The 18,957-nt window shown below is 42.5% G+C and overlaps 1 protein-coding gene across 2 annotated transcripts; it reads right to left on the bottom strand.

Moving 5' to 3' along the window:
• Positions 1-1,671: 1,671 nt before the first annotated feature.
• On the bottom strand, positions 1,672-18,928 carry cenpu (centromere protein U). Of its 2 annotated transcripts, XM_076291795.1 has the most exons (16): positions 18,725-18,928; positions 18,477-18,537; positions 18,246-18,333; positions 14,903-15,170; positions 14,580-14,733; positions 14,249-14,356; positions 13,503-13,582; positions 13,262-13,331; positions 10,640-10,750; positions 10,048-10,141; positions 8,128-8,227; positions 7,510-7,588; positions 7,360-7,407; positions 7,188-7,249; positions 4,784-4,940; positions 1,672-2,159 (listed from the first exon to the last, which is right to left on the bottom strand). In XM_076291795.1, the coding sequence occupies exons 2-16, from the start codon at positions 18,522-18,524 to the stop codon at positions 2,037-2,039; spliced, it is 1,590 nt and encodes a 529-aa protein (XP_076147910.1). In that variant the 5' UTR covers positions 18,525-18,537; positions 18,725-18,928; the 3' UTR covers positions 1,672-2,036. The 2 variants fall into 2 exon arrangements, with proteins under 2 accessions (XP_076147910.1, XP_076147911.1); XM_076291796.1 differs by lacking the exon at positions 18,725-18,928 and having other exon boundaries at positions 18,467-18,539.
• Between the last annotated feature and the right edge of the window lie 29 nt (positions 18,929-18,957).

Genomic DNA, 18,957 nt, shown 5'->3' with positions numbered 1-18,957 from the left:
TTCCAGATAGAGGAAACATGCATGCAGATATTCAGACAATATTCAGTCAGAGAAGAGGCCTGAATGGCAGTTACTTTACTGATAGCGTTCTGAGCATGTTCCGACCGGAAACAGGAAGTCAGTCATGGGCTATGGAATGAGAATGCATAACACACTCACACAACTGGTTCTGCAAGGGTACGCTGTCGCGGTCACTGAACCTGTAAGTCAAGACAATTACACACTTCTTCCCCAAATGGTTTTAAGGCACCGATTGAGAATGGCATTCTATTTACACATTCATGAACACATAGATAGAGATCGAGTTTATTTATATTTTCTGTGTTCTATGTTTTCATATATATATATATATATATACAATCCAAATATTGTGGCCAAAGCTTAGCAAGTATTCAAAAACTTAGGTGTGCAACATTTACATGTCTGGTCTGCTTTCGGAGTATGCCTTTGTGTGGCTATATTACCATGGCTCCATGTGATTATGTAAACAATATTCAAACCAACTGCACCCTAGACTACGCTATGACACTTTCTAGCTAGATAAATTCGTTGTTTTCTAAATGAGTAATTCATTATTAATTAATTCGATTACAGTCGGATCTATCAAAATATTATTTGTCTCCACAATTACAGTTCCAGTGTAAAATGACTGTAGACTTTAATATTACCGTTTCAAACAGGTTCTTGCAGAAGTGAAGTGTTAGTATGAGGTGTTACATAATTAATTGTCCCATCAACAGCTGAATGGAACATTAACAGATCCTAACCTTAAGCGATGGACTTCGATAGTTTCATAAAGATTATATTCTGTGTGTATGTGTGTGTGTGTGTGTGGGGGGGACGGACTCAAAGTATATTATAGTTACGGCCTTGTTTTAAAGTCGGTCAGAACAGATGGTAAAAGCTGGAGTGTCATCTAAATGAAGGACACAATGTGAAATATCAATCTTTTAGGCTTTCATTGTTTCAAAATGTACCTCTAATGTCACTGTGAGGCTACATGAACACTATGGAACTAGGGCTGCAACTAACAATACATTTCATAGTCAATTAATCTGTTGATCATTTTCTCAATTAGTGGAATAGTTGTTTAATTGATAAAATGCAAATATTGAGAAACAACTCAGTGAGTGTTTCCCAAACCCCATCAAATGCCTTGTGTAGTCCATACACCAGAGATATTTAGTTTAGTCATAGAGGAGTAAGTATAGCAGAAAATATAAAATGCCAATTACCGATTACCGAAATAGTTGGCAATAGAATTGGTTGACTAATTAAACTAATTGATGAATTGATTGATAGCTATAGCCTTATTATATCTATTTCATTTCAGACTGTCCTGAGAATCCAGAATGTATTGTGTTAGATAAAACAAATGTTGACTATTCTGTTTTGATAACAAATGTCCATAGTCTGTAAATGCTTTCACAATTAAGGTTAGTTGTGTCGAATGTGTAATTTTTGATGCAGAGTACACACAGTGGACAGACACCTGGAGGGCCATGATGGAGAATGTGGCAGATTGTCCCAAGAAAAGTGATGGATCAAAAGGTGTTTACCTTAAAAGGTGTGGGGTTATGGTCTTCTTGTTCAACAAGTAAGAGTTGAGAAACAATTTAAAAATATTTTCAAACCTACAATTTTACAAATCTCACTATTGAAATCTTGACATATATACACACAACTATGTTTATTATTGGCCTTCTTTTTAGAGGGTACATACTGAACACAGTGTTACCAAGGAGTACAGACCTATATACAAAAGAGAGAATTTTCACAAACAGATAAACATAAATAATCTGTTAATCTGATAAACAACACACCAGATCAACACATGACCATCGTCGATACTATGCAATATCACATTATATCAACACCTGATACTATGCAATATCACATCATATAAACTCCTGATACTATGCAATATCACATCATATCAACTCCTGATACTATGCAACATTACTAGCATTAGAAGCTCTGAAGCCTGTGGTACATTTGTGTAGTAGAGGTGATTGACCCTGGATTGCTCCGATACCTCACTTTTGGTCCACATTATCTAACACTTGCTGAAGCTTAGCATTGACGGTCTTTAGTTGGTGCTCAGCTCCCAGCATGCATCTGGTCTCCATGAGCAGAGCAGGCAAACTGGTGGGGCCGTACTGAAACCGAAAGAGAAATAAGAAAGAGATAAGAGATATGTATTTGCCATTTGTACATGCAGAGACAGTACAGTACATAGGAAGTTTTGTGCAAAGCTCAAAAGATCAACATTTAGAGAAGAGATAAAGTAAATAATAAATAGAGAATACATAAAAGCATATGAGAGAGATGTCCATTTCACAGTTGAGGATATTGCACGTGTTCGTTCAGGTGACATTGCCTGCTGTTCTGTCTTCTGTCATGTGTGTCTCTGAGGATGAGCAGGGTCATGTGTGTCTCTGAGGATGAGCAGGGTCATGTGTGTCTCTGAGGATGAGCAGCGTGATGCGTGTCTCTGAGGATGAGCAGGGTCATGTGTGTCTCTGAGGAGGATGAGCAGGGTCATGTGTGTCTCTGAGGATGAGCAGGGTCATGTGTGTCTCTGAGGATGAGCAGGGTCATGTGTGTCTCTGAGGATGAGCAGCGTGATGTGTGTCTCTGAGGAGGATGAGCAGGGTCATGTGTGTCTCTGAGGAGGATGAGCAGGGTCATGTGTGTCTCTGAGGAGGATGAGCAGGGTCATGTGTGTCTCTGAGGAGGATGAGCAGGGTCATGTGTGTCTCTGAGGATGAGCAGGGTCATGTGTGTCTCTGAGGATGAGCAGGGTCATGTGTGTCTCTGAGGATGAGCAGGGTCATGTGTGTCTCTAAGGATGAGCAGGGTCATGTGTGTCTGAGGATGCTCTGTGCTTTTTTCCTGCAGCCTTGTGTGTAGTGTCATGGGAGGATGGGAGGTTAGCAACAGTGATTTTCTCTGCAGTCTTTCTAACTCTCTGAAGGGCCGTCCTCTCTGCCTGGGTGGTATTCCCATACCAGACAGTGATGCCATTTGTGAGAATGTTCTCTGCGAGTCATCTGTAGGCCTGTGTGAGGGGTAGGGCTGTGTATCGATATCAATATATCGTATCGCAACCACCTCCTTGGGACAGATTATCCGTTCGCATGGCTTCTCATACCACTGCTATGCAGACAACACACAGCTCTATCTGTCCTCTCCACCTGATGACCCCTTGGTTTCAGCACGGATCTCGGATTGCCTCTCAGATATAGCTACATGGATGAAGGCACACCACCTCCAGCTGAACCTCTCAAAGACTGAACTGCTGGTCCTCCCAGCTAAACCTACCATACACCACGACATCAACATCAAATTTGACTCCCTGTCTGTTTCACCTACCAGGACTGCAAGAAATCTAGGTGTTGTTCTCGACAACCAACTAAACTTCTCAGATCATGTTGCCTCAGTTGCCCGGTCATGCCGTTTCGCACTCTACAACATCAGGACTTGACTCAAGATGCTACCCAACTTCTGGTTCAGGCAATAATCTCATGACTCGACTACTGCAACGCCCTCCTGACAGGTCTCCCAGCCTGCGCAGTGAAACCCCTTCAGATGATCCAGAACGCGGCGGCGCGCCTGGTCTACAACCAACCCAAAAGGGCACATGTTACCCCGCTGCTCATCCAGCTACACTGGCTACCTATGGCGGCACACATCAAATTCAAGGCTCTAACCCTTGCCTACAAAGTAGTCTCCGGTTCTGCTCCCATCTACTTGAATGCCCTCATACAGACATACGCTACCTCCAGACCGCTGCGCTCCTCAGAAGAACGACGTCTAGCTCTACCACCGGTACGCTCAGGCAAATCCAAACTTTTCTCATCTGTTGTTCCTCGTTGGTGGAACACACTGCCAGTTCCTACAAGGGCAGGGACATCCCTCTCCATTTTCAAAAAACTCCTGAAGACCCAGCTCTTTAGAGATTATCTCCTCTCATAGCACCACTTACAACAAGTCTTGCTGATCCTAGCACTCACCAGCCGTCTTAAACTGACACGTAACTGTTAAAAACAGCACTCACTGATGTACTTATTCTTACTGTACTCTACTGTTTTTTAAATTGTCCTAAAATTGTTGAGAATTTCTTTAAAACTTAAACTGTTTACCATGTTGTGAGTCGCTTTGGCTAAAAATGCGTCAGCCAAATGTAATGCAATGTAACTAGCGCAATATATCGTATCGCCACTGCTGCCAAATATATATATATATATATGTATAGACATATATATATATATATTTTTTTTTTTTTTTAAAGCATTAGACTGCAAAAATGTCTATACAGCTGACTATTGTGATATTTGTTTATTATTTGTCTGCTGAATTATCAGTATCATGTGATCTACATATTCTACTGCCCAGGTGGTAATTATCAGTGTCATGTGATCTACATATTCTACTGCCCAGGTGGTAATTATCAGGGTCATGTGATCTACATATTCTACTGGCCAGGTGGTACACAGCAAGGTGTGTTTCCAGCTCTAGTTTTACATATTTGGTAAAAAGTATTGCAACATATATCACATTGCAATATATTGTGATGACTCGTATCGTGACACATGTATCCCGACGCGTATCGTATTATGAGGTCCGCTCTGCTCTGGGTCAGATGTTTGAGTATGCCGTCAGACGTTGATAAACTAATAAAACGTTCGAATGTATTTACTAGTCTTCCAATCGTGTAAATGCATGCTCTCTCACCGAATGTGTCTCTGTCTTCCAATCGTGTAAATGCATGCTCTCTCACCGATTCTGTCTTTTTAGGATGGGCCTGGCAGTAGTCCAGGTACTTGGTGTGAAGGTCGGTCAGGCCGTTGAGGAGGGACATGCCCTTGGTGAGGTCTGTTAGCCTCTGCTCCAGCTGCTGGTGCTCCTTCTCCAGTGCCCTCAGCTTGGCCTCACTCCTAATGGGGGAATGGGTCTGATTTTACACAGGAGTAGATATGGGAGGAATGGGTCTGATTTTACACAGGAGTAGATATGAAAGGAATGGTTCTGATTTTACACAGGAGTAGATATGAGAGGAATGGTTCTAGATTAGGGTTGGGTATCGTTTGAATTTGAACGATTCCGATTCCAATTCCGATTTCTTATTTCGATTCCGGTTCCTAGCGATTCTCGATTCCGATTTTTTTAAGAGGCTGGGTCAAAAAAAGTTTAGGATATTTTAAATGAGCTAGCTAACCAACGGTCTTTCTCAGGGTACATTTTCCAAGTGCAAATTTAAAGACTTTTAAGACCTTTTCAAGACATCTAAATGAAACTTAAGACTGCACAGCAAAAAGATATATATGACTGTTTATGCAATAGTTTTTTTTTTCCTACTAATTTTAACCCCCACCCCATTTTGGATGTCTACAGAAGTTACTAAATATATTATATGGCAAAAGAAAAATAATTTTAGGGTCTGGGCTGCTTGCTTTTGAAGCTGGCTGTACATATTTGGTTTTGCTTACTGCTGAGGCTGACTGTTCTTCACCTGTGTCTGTAGTAGCCTAGGCTACTTGCCAAAGACATGTGCACTGGACTGGATTCCCTTCAATATTTTTTTCAAAGTTAGACTAAGCTATTTACATATTTTAATAAGCCTACTTTATATAATTTACTATGTGCATCTATTGTCCAATATGCAGCACAGCAAATTAAAGTTAATCCACTACTTTACATTTTGCATACCAGTTGTATCTAAACCGACCAAAGCTTGACTGAAACATTGTAAAACCATTGACTTGTTTTAAATTAATTAAGAGACAGGTCCTCCTCGCATGATCCTGCTGAAAACCGCTGATTTCATCTCAAGCACGCACGTATTATGAACACACGTTTTTTTTTTTTTATGTAGCCAGTCGCCGACATTCAAAAAATATGCGGTTATAGTTCACAACTTTTGCGAAGTAGGCCTAGCCTACTGGGAAACGCTGGCAAGCAAGCTGCTGGCAGATATTACAGGTAGGCTATTATAACTTAGACAGATATTTTCTTCCCTAGGCTAGGCCAGCAACACACGCTGGAAAGATGCAAACAGATCAACTTACAGTATTTCCTCCTGATTGCGAAGCACTGCACATAATTTGACTATAGCAGTCTTCGCGTCCATAGTTTGTGAAACGATGCTGCGTCCGAGCAACGCTTTTAGATGCCAAGCGCAACTCAAAAAAGGAGAACAAATGAGCGTCCGGCTTGAGGCTGCGCCGGACGCCGGGCAGGGCTTTTAAAATCCATATGTCCGGCCTAAATTCGAACGTATGGCCAACCTATCGCTCTTTCTTTCTCTTGCTCATTCTACCGTAGGCTTCCTGTAGCCTATATCTCTCTGGCCTCAGCTACACCACGAAAACGTCAGGCATATTATTTTGTACATAGGCCTACTGTATTATTACTGTTTTCACTCCTTTAACCACACCCGTGAAAAACATCTTCACTCTGCAGCCACTACACTTCTTCCCGTAGCCTAATAGCTTAATCACTTATACAATTGCGTTTTAAATACACAAAACTGGATTGAGACATCACTCGCTCTCTTGCACTCGCTGGCGGTCCCATAGCACATTTAGTACCTCTCTTTCGAAAATTCAGTTGTATTTAAGACTATTTAAGGATCCGCGGGAACCCTGCTTTCTGAATGAAATAGTCTGACCTTCTTCATGAATTTTAATTCTATGAACTATGCGCTTCTTCATTGGTGTTCAGCCGTTTCTTCTTCAGGTCGGCGGACTGGGAATCGAAACTAGGAATCGAAATTTAAACTTTTGAACGATTCCGGGAAAATCGCAAAGATAGTCCCGGTTCCAACCAATACTCGATATTCGATACCCAAGCCTATTCTAGATAGATAGATAAATAGATAGATACTGTATTGATCCCCGAGGGGAAATTCAAGGAAATTTGATTTTGAATGATTTTACACCGGAGTAGATATGGGAGGAGAGCACTGGATGTATTCACAAAGGATGGCTAGCATTTGGAATAATCAAAAGGCGGTGCATCTCAAAATTTCTCTATATGGTTTCTGATGGGGATTTTAACTGCTACTGTGGGGAATCAGATACCGATTACCCAGGAAACTAGTATTGTGCCAAGTCATCATTCTGTTATGGTTGTCATAGGTCTTAAATCCAGTTGAAATATTTATGTCTGTTTAGGAGACTCACTGTATGAGCTCGTTTTTGGCGTCGACCAACTTTGCCCGCTTACGGTTAATGGCGGTGTTCAGCTGCCAGGGAGCAAAAAAGAACTGTTAAATGAAATATGGCATACCAAACCTCACGACAATACTGCTTGATAATCTAAAAAACATACAGTTAAATATGTATCTATTAATACCTTCACATTTTTCTTTTTAACAGTAGTTAGTTCTTTGGTTGCAGTGATCTGGAACACATAAACTTACATCATCAGTATCAGTGGAAAATGAAGTTCTGTACTTTAGAACTACCACAACCACTACAGATCAAAGTCCAAGGTCCAACCTACCACCTCGGTCAACTGATCCACAAAAGACTCTGCCATATGATCTATTGCCTTCTGAACCGCATTAGAATCCACCGTTTCCCTGCAAAGAAGAGTTGCACCATATCCTGTTATCCCGGAAAAAAAGAAGCTAAGGTATATCAAATCATAACCTTACTACATAACATTATTACACTCATTAAAGGATATTAACCCATTCGCGCTGGATGCTGCATGACGCAACATTGACCCTCCTGCTGGATGCTGCGTAGCGCAACATTGACCCTCCCGCTGGATGCTGCGTAGCGCAGCATGCTTTTTATTTCATGTTTCTAGGTGCTACAGAGGCTTAGATATTAAATTTTGGTAGACGTGACAATTTTTAGTATGTTTTCAGAAAACCCTCAGGAAATAAGGTTATTTAGTCTAGAATGCCATAGGATTCTATAGGCGTTTTTAGCAGGCATTTTAGGAGTAAATGGGTTAAGTACCTCAACCCACAGCTGAGGTGAGTATAGTTGTCAAACCCACAAGTGTTTGATCATGCTTTGTCCGACTGTCAGACTGCACCGTTAAAACCCATACTGTAGGTCCCATTATAACTGCACCTTCAGTAGACAAGTCTTCCTCGCTGCCACTTACTTGTACTCCTCAACAAAATCCTGAAAGGCCTCCAGCACCACCTCAAGGTCAATGGGGTATCGCACCTTCGGTCTCCTCCGCTTCACTCCAGCGGCAGCGTCTGAAAGACAAAAATGTGACTTACAAACACCAGCCAATTTAAAGGAACAGTCCATAATTCTAGTTCAAAATACGCTTTGTTAAATCCTTCAAAGTGCTCTTCATGGCCATCGAGCAGTCCGTGCTCTGCAAGAGGAAAACAAAGAGGCCCATATGGAGCTATACGCTATTCCGGCCAATCAACACATCACAGGCCAGGCTAGGGTAATTTGAGGGGCCACCTGGTGATAGTAGGCCAGGCTACAAGCCTCATGATCCTGACACGTTTGTGTTCAGACTGTCCGGTTATTAGCCTTGATTTCCCCTTGGGGATAAAGAAAGAAAGAAAGAAAGAAAGAAAGAAAGAATCTATCTATCTATCTGCCTCTCCGCATTACACCTCGACACGCCCTCGCTTGTGAAAACGTCACCAATACGACCCGTTTTCAAACAGGAGAAGCAGAAAGTTGCGTAACTCTTTCCTATGCTGTAGCCTATGCTATCGAAGTCAGTCACCTATTTCTGTCCTTTTACGTGTATGTCACTTAATAGCCTATTCATTTCTATACAAACCAAGATGGCGGATTCCTAAAAACGCAAGCACACACAACATACGTGTATGTAAATGAACTATGTCCCATAAATTACATTTTTACTGTGACTCGAAGAGCTGTAAACAGTGTTGTACGGCTGTGTGTACAAATCCGCTTGGAGCTCCGGTGGAATTTTGATTTCACGAAGATGTGCCGCGTGAGAAAATAAGATTCTGAAGGCAGTGGATGGTCTTGCTAAGAACCAAACCAGACTTTGTTCAAATCTACACATCTATGACTACTGGAAAATGTAAGGTTCATTAATCAAATGTTATATTTTGAAGTATTAAAAAACATCTTTATTTTAGAATTTCTGAACGAAAGGGGCTGAAACTGGAGATTTTACGATAGTTCTTAAAGGAGCCTAGGCTATTCCACACTATCGATAGCATAAAACACACTGGCAGGAATAATTTAGTGGGACGCTTGTCTATGTTAATTAACTCATAAGTTCAGTTCGGCTATTGATATGGAGCTATTACTGCCAATCAACACATTGATATGGAGCTATGTGCTATTCCGGCCAATCAACACATTGATATGGAGCTATGTGCTATTCCGGCCAATCAACACATTGCTTGAGGAGTACAGAAGGGGCGGTGTCATTTGATAGAAAAGCAGTCGAGCTCAAATATCAACAATGTTTTGTGATAATCAAGGACTGAACCTTTAACAGCAAAAAAACAACTTCCCATCTTCCTTATTTTGAGTGGGCACAGCAGGAAGAGAGAGCAAAGTCCTCTAGTGGAGCTCATTACTGATCACTGAAGCCTCTATTGTTCGTCTCTGGGTGTTTTATTCAGTTATAAAGAAACAATGTTGACACACCACAATCAGACAGATCAGACATAATCAAGACTCCAAGTCTTTTTCCACCAACATGATGCAACTTGCCTTTCCCAAAGAACTAGCATGGTAGTCAGCATATCGTTTTCATCTTAAAGGAACACTCCGGCTTTTTGGGACTAGCTCATTCTTCGTGTTCCCCAGTTCGATAAGTCGATACATACCCTTCTAATATCCGTGCGTGTCGTTACTCGGTGTGATGCACCCACCGCTAGCCTAGCTTAGCACAAGTGGCCGGCTTCATTAGCCTACACCTCCCAATAGTGACAAAAGAATTCCAACATTTCCTATTTACATGCTGTGATTTGTATAGTGGTTACAATGTGTACAAATAACAATGTCAAATGAGACACAGCCCTATTAGCAGTACCTAAACCATCCTTCCACTCCATGTGACCCGTACCTGAGGAGCCAGAGGAAGACTTCCTGCTTTGCTTTGTTCTGCTGCCGGAGGATGAGCGGGACTTCTTCTGCCCTCTTGCATTCTTCTTTGGTGGCTGTCAAGGAGCGTAAAGTCTTATTTACAGCACTGTCACAAATTACCCGAGAGTTTACGTCACTTGGTGTAGGAATTTGAAATGGAAAAAAGCATATTCAGACCTCCTCGTGTACAGGAGGACAGCAGAAAAGGGTTTTACAAAAATACATCACAACATGGCAGTTTAAAAGGCTGGTTCTGGCTGTGTTTTTTGTTTTTTTAAGGTTTAAGATAACAGTTATTGATCCCCAAACAGGGAATTTGAAGTTTCAAAGCAGCAGCAACAGATGGACTGACCCCAGAGGAAGTAAAACCCTTCCACATTCCACACACACACATTCATAATAAGTTCACTCATCACCACAAAAAGAGAGAAAACATTTGGATAGCCACACTCTCACGGATGAAAGTTAAATTATACTTAAATTAAAGGAAGTCACAACTGTGACCGAAAATGCAACAGTAACTAAAATCGTCAGTCCTGTTTGATATAGTGCATCACTAGCCGTCCACTCACCACGCTGGACTCTCCCTCCTCCTCTTCCTGAGAGCGCTGGATGAGTCGGCTCTTCTTCTTTCTGGGCGGGACGTACACACTGTTCTCATCCGAGAGGAGGTCACTGTCTGTCTACAGAGGGGGAAAATCTTATCAGTTCTTCCACATCACAGAAGAGTCAGCCTTGCTCTTATGTTTTCAGCATTACTAATGAGTATTTTAAAGACGCACCCCAGCCATAATTAACCCATTCATAATTCATCTTAGTTACTTAAAGGCCCCCTAAAGAGTCTTAAAATAACGTTTCCAAAATCAGGTCGATGGCACATAAACACTTAATAGGGCTAACGACACTTCTGCTGCACTCTGTGCAGGTCTTATCGCTTGTAACACAGCCATAGGAAGCTGCTGCACTCTCTGCAGGTCTTATCGCTTGTAACACAGCCATAGGAAGCTGCTGCACTCTCTGCAGGTCTTATCGCTTGTAACAGCCATAGGAAGCTGCTGCACTCTCTGCAGGTCTTATCGCTTGTAACACAGCCATAGGAAGCTGCTGCACTCTCTGCAGGTCTTATCGCTTGTAACAGCCATAGGAAGCTGCTGCACTCTCTGCAGGTCTTATCGCTTGTAACACAGCCATAGGAAGCTGCTGCACTCTCTGCAGGTCTTATCGCTTGTAACACAGCCATAGGAAGCTGCTGCACTCTCTGCAGGTCTTATCGCTTGTAACAGCCATAGGAAGCTGCTGCACTCTCTGCAGGTCTTATCGCTTGTAACACAGCCATAGGAAGCTGCTGCACTCTCTGCAGGTCTTATCGCTTGTAACAGCCATAGGAAGCTGCTGCACTCTCTGCAGGTCTTATCGCTTGTAACAGCCATAGGAAGCTGCTGCACTCTCTGCAGGTCTTATCGCTTGTAACAGCCATAGGAAGCTGCTGCACTCTCTGCAGGTCTTATCGCTTGTAACAGCCATAGGAAGCTGCTGCACTCTCTGCAGGTCTTATCGCTTGTAACAGCCATAGGAAGCTGCTGCACTCTCTGCAGGTCTTATCGCTTGTAACAGCCATAGGAAGCTGCTGCACTCTCTGCAGGTCTTATCGCTTGTAACAGCCATAGGAAGCTGCTGCACTCTCTGCAGGTCTTATCGCTTGTAACAGCCATAGGAAGCTGCTGCACTCTCTGCAGGTCTTATCGCTTGTAACAGCCATAGGAAGCTGCTGCACTCTCTGCAGGTCTTATCGCTTGTAACACAGCCATAGGAAGCTGCTGCACTCTCTGCAGGTCTTATCGCTTGTAACACAGCCATAGGAAGCTGCTGCACTCTCTGCAGGTCTTATCGCTTGTAACACAGCCATAGGAAGCTGCTGCACTCTCTGCAGGTCTTATCGCTTGTAACACAGCCATAGGAAGCTGCTGCACTCTCTGCAGGTCTTATCGCTTGTAACACAGCCATAGGAAGCTGCTGCACTCTCTGCAGGTCTTATCGCTTGTAACAGCCATAGGAAGCTGCTGCACTCTCTGCAGGTCTTATCGCTTGTAACAGCCATAGGAAGCTGCTGCACTCTCTGCAGGTCTTATCGCTTGTAACACAGCCATAGGAAGCTGCTGCACTCTCTGCAGGTCTTATCGCTTGTAACAGCCATAGGAAGCTGCTGCACTCTCTGCAGGTCTTATCGCTTGTAACAGCCATAGGAAGCTGCTGCACTCTCTGCAGGTCTTATCGCTTGTAACAGCCATAGGAAGCTGCTGCACTCTGTGCAGGTCTTATCGCTTGTAACACAGCCATAGGAAGCTGCTGCACTCTCTGCAGGTCTTATCGCTTGTAACAGCCATAGGAAGCTGCTGCACTCTCTGCAGGTCTTATCGCTTGTAACAGCCATAGGAAGCTGCTGCACTCTGTGCAGGTCTTATCGCTTGTAACAGCCATAGGAAGCTGCTGCACTCTCTGCAGGTCTTATCGCTTGTAACAGCCATAGGAAGCTGCTGCACTCTGTGCAGGTCTTATCGCTTGTAACAGCCATAGGAAGCTGCTGCACTCTCTGCAGGTCTTATCGCTTGTAACAGCCATAGGAAGCTGCTGCACTCTCTGCAGGTCTTATCGCTTGTAACAGCCATAGGAAGCTGCTGCACTCTCTGCAGGTCTTATCGCTTGTAACAGCCATAGGAAGCTGCTGCACTCTGTGCAGGTCTTATCGCTTGTAACAGCCATAGGAAGCTGCTGCACTCTCTGCAGGTCTTATCGCTTGTAACAGCCATAGGAAGCTGCTGCACTCTGTGCAGGTCTTATCGCTTGTAACAGCCATAGGAAGCTGCTGCACTCTCTGCAGGTCTTATCGCTTGTAACAGCCATAGGAAGCTGCTGCACTCTCTGCAGGTCTTATCGCTTGTAACAGCCATAGGAAGCTGCTGTTCGGGTAGGAACACTGGCCCCCCTCCGAAATCAAAAAGGCTGAGACCTTTGCACCCTGTAAAAAATGTCCATAAATTGCTTTTCCAACTTGGAATATATTTTTTTCAGTATGTGGGCTCCCTTAGAACTTTAGAACTTGAACCCATGACCTTGGCAGTTGGTAGCACTCACAGTGCCAGATCAGCTACACATGGAAGTGAAAGAGACAAGTAAAAGAGAAGATTGGGTCATACGTCTGGGTCTTCAGCTGATGCGGATGTCCCTTGTTGCAGCTCATTCTCCTCAGGGATCTTCTGCAGTGGTCTGATTAAAAAGAGGACGCGTTTAGTCCAGCTAGGAAGAGGCACTCAAAGAACACACTTTTCCTTCATTTACAAATGTTCCCAACATGAGGAGTATGACATCATCGCCTCAGTATTGTACTTACAGAAATCATTTTGGAAGCCTAACACATTCATTTTAGAATAAACTTACACTATGCCGCTGGACTTCCTGTTCTTTTTCTGTGTTTCCGTTACAGACGACCCTTGTGACATCCTCTGCCCTCCGGACTTCTGTTGGGGAGAGAACAATGTAGACATGTTGAATTACTATTATTTTGAATGATTTATTATTACCTTCTGCTTTTAATCTTATCTGTTTACTTATAGTATTTCTAGTTTACACAGTCATGAAGCTAACCAGACTTACATTTCACTGCTTGTTATAACTAATATAACGATGTATGTGACAAATAAATCTCTCTAAACTGAACTGAACATGTCACACGGCCGAACAATGAGCGAAATAATTAAATGATCAAGGAAAGTAGGTACCATACAAAATAGGTTCTACACAAAACTGGGCATGTTCAGCCATACAAGTTAGTACCAAGTCCACTGCACAGAACTGAAGGAGGTGGAACGCTCCTCCGTGCACATTTACCGCGCGTCGAAGACGTGTGTAATTTTTTCCCTGGGTAGCACTCTGCAGCAGTTTATTTTATATTTTGATGAATTGAAAGTGTGTATCTTTGCACCAAACTCGACATTGACACTGGAACACACACACACCAGGCTATGATTTGTTGCGCAATACCCATTCTGTTGTAACTTGTATATCTGAACTAAACAAAAAAAATCTGTCAGACTTGATGGATAAACACAGTCGAGAAACGTAATTACTGTGCCCCTTATTTCATCATACCCACGTGGGCAAAGCTCACAGTGCCCATGACTTACTGTGCCAGAGCCCCCCTCCTCCCCCTCCGAGCGCCGGGCACGCTGATTCTTTCCTCTAACAGGTGAAGAATGACCGTCACCTTCAGATGGCCCCTCACTGTCTGACTCCTGGAGGGGAAGAGCTCATCAGTTCATGAAAGCAACATTATCGATCAATTATCAACATCGATCTATCCATAGGAATTTCAAAGAAGAAAATCTCAGACAGGACATGTAATTGACAAACTGAACACAGTCAAATGAGATTGGAGGAGATGAGAAATGTATGGCTTCATTTATATATTAGCTTCATCTCTCTCGATCATGAGTAACCTGAGAGCTCTGATGATACCTCTGATGAGTCTCCTACTGTAGTAGATGGACCCTGTGAAGCGGATGCTGACGCCTCTGTTGTACCCTGTGAAGCGGATGCTGACGCCTCTGTTGTACCCTGTGAAGCGGATGCTGACGTCTCTTCTGTCTCCTCAGAGATCTTCCGCAGTGGCCTGACGAGAAGAAGACCATTTTATGCCTGTGAGGGGAATTACTCAAACACTGAGCTTTTGTGCCACAAGGGTCTGCAGCATCCATACCACATTCAGGCCCATGAAAGCCTGCGGTACCGCAACGACATGGTAATGGTTCCATCTACAAACTGCAGGCAGAAAAACCTACATGGCTTTGGGTTTGGAGGGCACCCTTTCCAACAAGGGGGGCACGGACGGAGTTTTGAAGGCAGAGTTTGTACTCTGTGAGCCTTTCTCCTTGGCCTTCTCCTGTTTGGCAGCGCTCGACCTTCTGTGCGTTCCCAAGACCCGGCGTGGTGTCTCCGTTCTTTCCGCCACGGGCTGCCTCCCCACTCTTCTAGCTGGCGTCGCCTTCTGATGGGTCAGCACTGGACTGAAGTCATCCTCCATCGCAGTACTGTGAAGTGGGTTGCTACCTGTAAAAATAAACAGCTGATGACTTGTGGAACATCAAATGTAAATTAAGTTGAATAAATATCCTGTGTGTATAATGCTGGTCCACTAGCTCACACATAAGACTACCAGTATGCAGATAAAATGTATAGCTTCACAACACTGAAAGTCGCTTTGTTAAAGAAGTTAAAGGAAACTGGATTAGTGTATGACTCGGTCTGTGCTTCGTTGTGTTTCTAATTTTAGTCTGAGCGAATTAGCCTAGAAAAGGGTCAAAGGTGGAAGTAAATACAGCAAAAGCATATTTGGTATCATTTGAATCATAATTTTCTGTAGATTAAGAATTTGTGGTGCCTTCAGCGCAGATTTGTACCGAAAAAAATATATAGGGCTTTGAATGGAGCATGGCACAATGATTTTTGGGCCAAAAACGTATGTTAGTACATCTTGATAATAGCTGATCTCTCTTAAGCCAATTGAAAGATATTCATCAAACTTGGTCTACTTTCCCACTATAAGTTGTCAAAGAACTGGCAAGACAATTTAGGTCTTTAGGTCAAAGGTCAAGGTTACAAGGGGTCACACAAATAACTCACATGCAGTATTTGGTTCATATCTCCAAAGCAGACTGTTGGATCTTCATTAACTCTAGTACATTTATTGTCTATACAAGTTAGATGAACTTAGGGACTCAGGGCCATGGGGTCAAAGGTTAACGTCAGTTTTATCCCCTGACATACAAGGTTATAGACGGTGGATACATGCTAATCAACATGCCATGTTCAATTCAATTACTGTAAATATAGTGATTTCTTTTTTTCTTGTTGTTGCACAACATAGACTTGGTTGTTTTTGACATGGGGAGTCCCTATCTACAGCACAATGAGTTTAATACCCCTTCTTTGTATATAAGAATCAAGAATCTGATTGCAATTACTAGGCAAATGTGCTTAGCAGTTACATACAGTAACAGTGAAATACGTCCACTAGCATAGTCATGACCTGAACAATATCTCTTTCAATATTGCCCTTGCAGTCCTTTCCACAGTACAAGCAGTGCTACTTTCAGCTGTAAATTATAGCTTTCTGTGCTGTTGTGACTTTCCATACGTTAGTATGACTGTTAACTGTGGCCCTTGCTATTTTTCCCTTCGTGGACAAGGTGTTGTCCACTTTCTCCTGGTAATTTCTGTGACCCTGAAGACTAGCATTGTCTTCCAGTTTTGATGTTAGTAATGTGGCATGTCTGTTATTTGCAATGGATGATGAGACAGCACTTGAAGAGGAACCTGGCATATGCGCAGATCTTTGTGTTATCTGCCAATGTGGAGGTGAGCTGTCATCTTGTAGCACTGGCTTGCAAAAGCTGATTTACTATAGCATTGCTATAGGCAACAACACATTTTTAAAGGGGTGGTTCAGGATTTTGGACATAGGACCTCATTTCCAAGTTAGCATGTGTGATATTTATCAGTGGAGACCGTTTTCAACACGTTTGATCCAGTCCTTATAGTTGCAGAGTTCATCAGTATGTGTCAGCCTGCCACTAAAAACAGTCTTACCCACTCCACAGTACACCCAGGCAAATACATTATAACGGCAGACAAATAAATTATAACGGCAGACTCAATGTAAATGTCTGTGTTGATCATTTTATTTCTAACATTATTCTATGCATTTCAATGATCGCATAACATTTTAAGGGACTAGTTTTTTAGCAGCGGTTAGTAGTACTGTGTCGAAAAGTAAACAGACAAGCGCACTCCAATCAGGATACTGTCGTGGAAAATGTCTACCCTGGAAATCCAGAGTTCTCGCGAGAGCACAATGGAATGAGCAATGATGCACGTTACTTTTACCCCTTGCATCCCGGGGAGCCAATCAAATCGGCGTATCTGATATATGCGGGCCAGAGGCGAGCTAAATTGATGACGACAACGCTGCAACGTTGGAGGTCAGTAAACATTGGTCATAGTGTTATCCAATTGTGTCGAAGTCCGGAATCATTCAGAGTAAACATTGGTCTAGTGTTATCCAATTGCTTGCAGTGAGATTTTCAAATGCATGCTTGGTGCCGCCGCTCGAGTTGGGCCATTACATTGTTCGTGGCCAGACCCTTAATCTTTTGAGATTACCAGGGTCTGGATTTTCCAGGCTAGAAAATGTCCACTTCCAAATCCAATTGTCCAATTAACAATTACCACATGACTATTTAGTAATTTAGCACTCTGGAACAAGGCGTCCGAAGGAGACAATGTAGATAGAAGATTTTCCGAAGACTGTTGATCTTTATTCACCGTATTGCAATGATAGTACAGCCCAACCCCCATTTTTAAAACAGCAAATTATTTAGATTTCCCCTGATTTCAGAGAGGCTATTACTACAATACTAAAATAAGATGTGGAGGTTGAAACAACTGTTTTTATACAGAAAATAAAGTTTGTTTTGCTTTAATGAATGTCTTAATGTCAATTCAGATAGTTGATTCTATGCCTCAGCCAGCTATAGCCTCATGACCTTTAACCTCTACCTGTGACCCCATGATCTTTAATGCCTTATCAGTTAATTTAGGCTTAATTAACTGTGTTGGGTTTAATGAGGATCCTTCAATCTGCTTGAGAGGTATAAAACAAACATTGCATGTCAAGTATGACCTCACGTGACCTTGACCTTTGACCCCAAGACATTAAACACCTACTAATTTTAATGAAGAACTTATGGTGAGTAAGTACACCAAGTTTGGTAAAGATCCTTTTACCAGTATGGGAGATATCAGCTAATATCTATATGTTATAATATACGTTTTTGGCCCAATAATCATTATACCATGGTCCATTCAAAGCTGTATATCTTTTTTCTGGTACAAATCTGCGCTGTAGGCACCTGAAATTCTTAATCTACATGAAATTACGGTTCGATTAAGACCAAATATTCTTTTGCTGTATTTACTTCCACCTTCAACCCTATTTCGCTCAGACTACCAGTGCTGTCTATGCACACAGATGTATTAGAGACAGAGTAACTTTACAATGAGAGCAAAGAGCAGGCAACAACATTTTCAAACGGTCACCACCAGCAAACCTAATATTAATTTTACCGTCGTTATTGAACTGGTCATCCTGGAAAATGCTGTCCTTCTCAATTGCAGATAAGTCAGGGGATGCTTCTTCCATATCCATTTGGTGCTAATATTATGAGGCGATAAAAACAACATAACGTTATAAAGTTACGTTAAGTTCGGGTGAATTACAAAATCAAAAAAAGTCGTCACGAAATATGTCTTGGTGTAGGCTGATGTTGGGAAAAGGTGCATCTAACCTAAATTTACCTTCCAGTCATCTTTGACACTTCGCAATGTTTTGGTCATTCGACTCATCCTCGGAGATGTCCTGAAAACGAAAAAGCGAGTAGCTGCTACCAAAGTGCCAAATAAAGCCTAGACGAGTGGACTTACATTTCCATCCAGCTGAACAAGATGTAACGTCTACGTTATATGCTTAGGTTGCAGGTCAGAAAAATATTAAAGTTTTTCCAGGTCACGAAATGAAATTAATAAGATTGCTACTAGCTACATACCTTGAAAGCTTAGCTTACTTGGACGTCGTCAACATGAAACTCCCGCGGAAAAATGCAGACGAGCCTGGAATCAACGAACCGACGACACAGGGATAGCGTGTCAAGAAGGTATCGCACTGAGACACTTAAGAGACTGGTGATTCAATATTTCATATCTTGTTTGATTTGTACTATCATTATATGTCACATAACATACTAAATGCCGTCTGGTACGTCTCAAAGTTTGTCCTTGT

The sequence above is a fragment of the Alosa pseudoharengus genome, unplaced genomic scaffold (genome assembly GCF_046254945.1).
Source record: "Alosa pseudoharengus isolate Yale_2024_CS ecotype anadromous, Long Island Sound unplaced genomic scaffold, YU_APseudo_1.1 YU_APseudo_1.1_scf_19, whole genome shotgun sequence".
In the NCBI taxonomy this organism is placed as follows: domain Eukaryota; kingdom Metazoa; phylum Chordata; class Actinopteri; order Clupeiformes; family Clupeidae; genus Alosa; species Alosa pseudoharengus.
Note: the sequence above shows the minus strand (reverse complement) of the source record. Positions and strands in the feature narration are given on the sequence as shown.

Excerpts from the sequence above, each read along its gene's own strand:
- cenpu (XM_076291795.1), bottom strand. The coding sequence starts at position 18,524 with ATGAGTCGAATGACCAAAACATTGCGAAGTGTCAAAGATGACTGGAAG. Across the intron at positions 10,142-10,639 it reads AGGAGGGAGAGTCCAGCGTG|CCACCAAAGAAGAATGCAAG; the intron begins GTGAGTGGACGG and ends GCTCCTTGACAG. Across the intron at positions 7,250-7,359 it reads TTAAAAAGAAAAATGTGAAG|CTGAACACCGCCATTAACCG; the intron begins GTATTAATAGAT and ends GCTCCCTGGCAG.